The following is a 6,000-nucleotide window of genomic DNA, read 5'->3' on the forward strand; positions in this document are numbered from 1 at the left end:
TGGTGCTGGTCTTTTCTGCTGTTAGTGAGAGGCACAGAAACCACCTCCACAGTAAGATGAAGTAATTAACCGTAGGACACAAAAAACTCAGATGAAGAAAAAATACATTTTAAAAGGCAGAAAACCTTTGGAACTCTGACCTGTTTGGAGATGAATGTGGGATCACGGTCCTCCTTGACCACAGATATGTTGCAGTCATTCAGGAAGTGAAGAGCTTCATTGAGTTCAGCCTGCAAACGGGAGGAGAGGCCACTCTTGTCCACATAGGAACCGCAGTCCAACACCACTTCTCTTGGCTGAGAGGCGTATCTAAAACATGACACTGTATGTGAGCATTTCACTGCCACCATTACTGGTTTTCATTACTGGCATGCAGACTGGAATCGAACCACGAACCTTCAGGTTAGTAGGCGACCTGCTCTACCACCTGAGCTACACAAGGCTACAGGGGTAGTAGGGTAGGGGTAGAAACGCTGAATGGTCATCAGTTTGTTACCTGTTGAAGTCCAGCAGCAGCTGGCTTAGCCGCAATAAAAATAAAAGTAATGTCTATATTGAGGCTATAGACCACTCCACTATTTTCCTCCTCTGACATGTGAACTGAAATCAGCTGATTGTAGCGAGAGCGCAAGAACCGAGAAGCACTAACAATTCCAAGGAACTGGACTACGGGGAACCAGTTCTTGTAGAGAATCCGATTCCCATCCCTAATTATAACCCTAAGCCTATTTTTTTGTTTAAAACAAACAAACAAACAAACAAACAAACAAAAACAAAAAAAAACAGACACACAGCAGTATAAACCTGCTAGTGGCCAGTCAAAGCAAATTTTTGCTGAACCTCATGCCCACCACAGCGCATGCTATGTGAAAGGGCCTCAAGTCGAGGAAGTGTCAAATGCACGCAGTTATAACGCTTACCTGTCCAGGACCACAAGATCGGTGGCAGTTTCAGCATTGCTCTTAAGGATTCTTTCCAGATTCTGAATCTTCTGCTCCAGTTCTGATGGGTCACACTTTCCATTCAGAATGGAAGCTGTGAGACCGAGGATACGAGGAGTGCAGGAGCAGCCCTCAAACAGCTGTACACACAGAGGACAGCCAGCTCATTCACAATGATTCTGCATGATTCTCTGCCACTATTACAATAAACGTAATCCCATTTCCTTAAAGACTACAATCTCACCTTCATTATCTGACAGTAAGGGTGGTCTGTGATGGCCAGGTGGCAGTCATCAAACACCACCAAGTTGATTTTCGACAATGGTAAGATTTTATTCTTCAGAACATGAAGGAATATGTGGCAAGTCATGACCAGCACCTTACAGAAAGTTGACAAGGACAACAGAAGAGATTACTACCAACAGTGAGTACATATCTATCTATCTATCTATCTATCTATCTATCTATCAGGTAATGTAAATTGTCCACAGCCAAATCTGAAGTGTCACCAAAAAACAAAAAAACGTCTGCAATTACCCTCGCACTCACGATCTAATGACAAAATTATCACTCTGTCCCAAGCAGACCCCAGTGAAATCACACACGGGGAAAGTACACTGGGGGATTTAGAGTCCGCCTGCAGTATGAAGGGAAACAGAGTGCTGGGCTTACCATGCCAGTTAAGTCAGTGTTTAAAGGTATGAAAAAGAAATCCAACTACAGATATTATTTTTATCATGACACAGAGTAATTGTGCTTCAAACACTGGCATCAGACAATATTCGCTTAACTGGATGCTGTTGGCTTATTATGTGAATGTGATGACATTCAGGAACAATAATGACCAAAGTTTAAGTTCCATCTGTGTTTAGATGGGACCCAGTTTTATATTGTGTACATTCAAAGGGAGTACACTGAAAGGAGCTAACACAATTAGTTTGTATAAATATGTTACAAGGGTGAAAAAACAAAAAGATCAACAATCAGACATATTATATCTAACCAGTATCGCCCTTCATACAGTTTGTTTTACTCTCCAAGTCTGTGTGTAAAGGAAGACAAACTTGTAAGAGCATCCCAGCATGCAACTAGCATCAGCTTAAGCACACCTGATTTTCTATTATCTCTCGACTCCACCGTTGGTCAGTCCACACTAAGGTCTCCTCCAGATCTGTATACTCTCCCACACTGAGGTCAGAGTGAGTCCTGACTGCAGCTGCTTGCTGAACTACAGAAGAAGCTGTGGACACAGAGCAGAGATACAGAACGGCGCACAGACAAAAATCAAGCACAATGTCACACCAGCTGAATACATTTCTGGCACAGGTACCTGTGTTCACTAGAAAAACAGTCCTCTTCGCGTTTTCTTGGTAAGGTCCACGTATTTGGTGGGAGAGCTCTTTTGTTAGAAGTACTGCAATGAAGGTCTTCCCTGAGCCAGTATTCAAGCAGACGATGGTATTGCGTTCAAGAGCTGCTTCAAGAAGTTCAACCTGTGGAGGCAGTTTCACATTTCACATTCACAGTACTGGATTACTTACAGATAAAAAAAAAAAAAAAGTCTATATGGCAAAATCTGGCACATTCAAATGAAACCTCCAAGTCTTCACTTTCCCTTGTTAATTACAAAACAAAGGTGTTAGTCTTATTGCTTTTCATTGACAGGTTTGTGCAGTTAAGTGGCTGCCTGCTAACCTATCCTAGTCCTGTGGCTATACCTCTGCTAAGGTCATTGAATGCCTGCTTAGCCGCTTATGCTTCTTGTTCAGTTTTTTTGCTACTGGTAGAAAGACGTATCATACTTGGAGCACATTTGCATAAGTTTGTGCTTTGTACAACATCAGTGATGTCTGCCAGCATATCTTCAGAACAGCTGAGCTTTGTTCCTGACAGCAAATGTGGTCGTTTGCCTTCCATGCTCATCCTGTGCTCAGGACATTGCTCAGAAAACCACAGAATAATGACCAAAGATAGAGTTGACTGCACTAGAGCCATTATTATTTTGTCTTATCAGTTAAAACAAAGATAATAATAAGACATACAGAAAATCAGCAGTAATAAATGACCACTCAAATGCTCATGAATTGTAGCCTTCTTGCCTGATATTTTCTAGGTGTATAAATGTTATCATGAATAGCCTCCTGCTGCCATGGAAGACCAAAGAAAGGCCCCATGGGTGAGGTGGCAGGGGTAACAAGCTGTAGGCCAGCCATGCTTCAAACTGGTGGAGGTGAGGGGGCTAGGCTCCTCCAGTCGTCCACTTTATCTCATTTCATCATCCTCTTCTTTTCAACAGTTCACTGGCAATGGACATGAAAATATTTTGTTAGGGTGCTGCAAATGACAGACATAACATTAGGGTGTTTTCAGGTATAAAGCAGTTAAATTTAAGACTTCAGAATGGCTAACAATATGTTGGAAAATGCAAACATAAATAAATACTTACTGATAAAAGAGACACGTGGGCTAGGCAGACAAATGTTAATCTGGGCTTCATCATAAAATATATCTTCAGCTCCTAATGCTTCCCCACATTTGGCTCAAAACAGACCTGAGAAATTAAAACATTGTTATCACCATGTATTTCAAACATAGCTCAGTCATTAAGATTCAGATAATCTATAAATGAGAATCATTTATTCTGATCCATCGATCAACTACTTTTCAACACATCTTAAACATGAAATCGTCACCAGACCACCTGACGCTTGCCTGAAGGCTGTTCAGCCCTGGCAGCTATAACCATTCCCAGCAGTCTGCTTGGTGCAGCAAGCATTTCTTGCTGTAAATGAAGCAGTTCACATTTGCTTGCAATTTAAAAGATTACAACCTGATATAACAGGTCTGAGGTGAGGTCTTTCACATACACAAATCTAGTAAGTGTTTCAAATTAAAGCAGACCACACTGGTAACTCAAATGCTGGAAGCCTCAACATTTCATATACAAGATGTCAACATGCAGGTACAAAAAAAAAAAAAAAAAAGAAAGAAAGAAAGAAAGAAAGAAGGAAGCAGCTCAAATTCGGTAGCATTTATAAACCAACTGTGGACCTCTGTGTGGCTTATCATGGGACAAAGTCCACCTCAAAGATGGCCACACAGATGCAAACACACAGGCGCATAGTGCTAACTGTTTGGATCACAAAATTGAGAAAGCTAACGTGTTAACCTGCACAAAAATGAAAAATTAATAATAAAAATGTAAAAAAAATATATCAGTGGGTGTGGCCCACTCACAACCACTTCTGAACAAGGCAATTGCACAGGTTGCCTGATAAGAGGCAATTTTTCTAAATTAGACTGACAGCAGTCATTCGCAGAGAGAGATTGTTAAAGCAAATAATTGCTGTCTAAGTTACCAAAGGAAACAGACTGCCAACATGTTGCTATCAGTCTGAGTCTTTGTCACACATGCACGATTAACAGATTTCGCAGACTGACTCTATCTTATGGGAAGTTTTAGTAGCACTTTGGTGTGCGTGACAATCTCTTTTTGCAGCCAAAAAATAGAATATATATTAAAAATATAATTTGCTGTTGAAAAGGTGGTGGTAAATCGCAAAACATCTTTTTCTTCTGATTATCCACTTCAGGGTTGCGGTGGGCTGGTGCCCATCCCAGCTGCCTTAGGGCAAGAGGTGGCTGAACATGTCGCCAATCACAGCTATGGGCAATTTAAAATCACCAGTTAACCCAACCCCACTAACTGCAAGTCTTTGGACGGTGGGAGGAGAGCCCACGCAGACTCTACACAGTAAGGCCAGATGGTGAATTTGAACCAGGACTCTCTTGTTATGAGCAACAGTGCTAACCGCCATGCTGTCCCAGTTTTATCAATATTTGATCAAATTAAAGTCCACCTCCCAGGTTCTATATTACGTTAAATCCAAGGCCGAACTCTGGCATTTCTCCAGTTGTCAGCAAGTGGCAAAGAGCACAATGTGTGTTGGCTGGCTAGTTAGCAGCTAAATGTCACATTTCCACCGAACACCTTCAGACAACCAGTCGAGCTGATGCACACGGACTCGACATTAAATTAGAGTAAACATTTGAATACTGGTGGTTTAAAAAATGTACTAGAAGAAAGCGAGAACTTTAAGGTCCCTGGCCTGAAAACTGCTATCAGAGTACAGCGATAGCTACTGCTAAGTGTGCCATATTACAAAAAACAACTTATTTACGTAATGCTGTCTTACACTATGATGTAAAGAATCAGACGTCTCTAAGAATCCGTTAGCATTGTACAAACCGTTGCCGATTGAGCAGAGACTTGTAAAATTGCAATGAAAACCTTTTCACAGCGGCCAAAACAGTAAGTGAACGTAGCATGCCTAGCACACGACAAATGAAAGACTGGGCCTGTGTGCTGCTGCGGTAACTGGCCTGGCTGTGTGTTTTTCCTGGCATTGACTCTGCGCTACAGGCGAATCTGACCCATGTCTTCACTTGAAATTTACAGCGTTAAATGTAGTGCAACATCTGTACGGTTACTGCGGCCACCATGCACCATCATCATGTCAGCCAGCTAGCTAACAGCTAGCGAGGCCAAACACCACAGCAGTATTTCACAAAGAAGAATCAAGCAACTCGACTATAAACTCACCACTGGATGCTTTTCTGATGATCACCTCGATTAGCTTAAACTCATTCGCTGAATATTTTAAGTGCCATTTACTCTCGTCCCGATTTAGTAGCTACTCGTCCACGGGGGACCACTTCCTTTTACCTGGGCCTCTGCTACGACAAAACATTCACGTAAGCTACGCAACCGCTAGTCAAAGAGTGGCGCACCAGTCTACTAACGCGAACCAGAATAGCAGTCCCCGTACCGAGCACGAAGTGTGGAGGTCCCCCCCGATCATCTCAGACAGGAAACCACTAACGGACTTAACTAGACCAAAGCAATACTGAACACCTGTGACACTGAACCTGACGCTGTCCAGTTTACAGATTATACATATTTCATTTTGCTGTTGGATTAATCGTTACTACTATTTAGACTATAAATAAATAAGTCTGTGCGAAATGTAAGTGAAAACAGGATGCAATGACAGCATTC

General features: G+C 42.0%; 1 protein-coding gene across 1 annotated transcript in view; it reads right to left on the bottom strand.

Moving 5' to 3' along the window:
- Positions 1–5,791, bottom strand: part of dicer1 (dicer 1, ribonuclease type III) — a 31,711-nt gene extending 25,920 nt beyond the window's left edge. The window contains exons 1-8 of the mRNA XM_031740371.2: positions 5,545–5,791; positions 3,388–3,492; positions 3,041–3,241; positions 2,272–2,434; positions 2,051–2,181; positions 1,186–1,320; positions 921–1,081; positions 141–309 (exon numbers count right to left, since the gene is read on the bottom strand). Coding sequence (XP_031596231.2) covers positions 141–309; positions 921–1,081; positions 1,186–1,320; positions 2,051–2,181; positions 2,272–2,434; positions 3,041–3,154 — 873 coding nt within the window. The 5' untranslated portion in view covers positions 3,155–3,241; positions 3,388–3,492; positions 5,545–5,791. The remainder of the gene's footprint in view (positions 1–140; positions 310–920; positions 1,082–1,185; positions 1,321–2,050; positions 2,182–2,271; positions 2,435–3,040; positions 3,242–3,387; positions 3,493–5,544) is intronic.
- Positions 5,792–6,000: the final 209 nt, after the last annotated feature.

The sequence above is a fragment of the Oreochromis aureus genome, linkage group 19 (genome assembly GCF_013358895.1).
Source record: "Oreochromis aureus strain Israel breed Guangdong linkage group 19, ZZ_aureus, whole genome shotgun sequence".
Classification (NCBI taxonomy): Eukaryota; Metazoa; Chordata; class Actinopteri; order Cichliformes; family Cichlidae; genus Oreochromis; species Oreochromis aureus.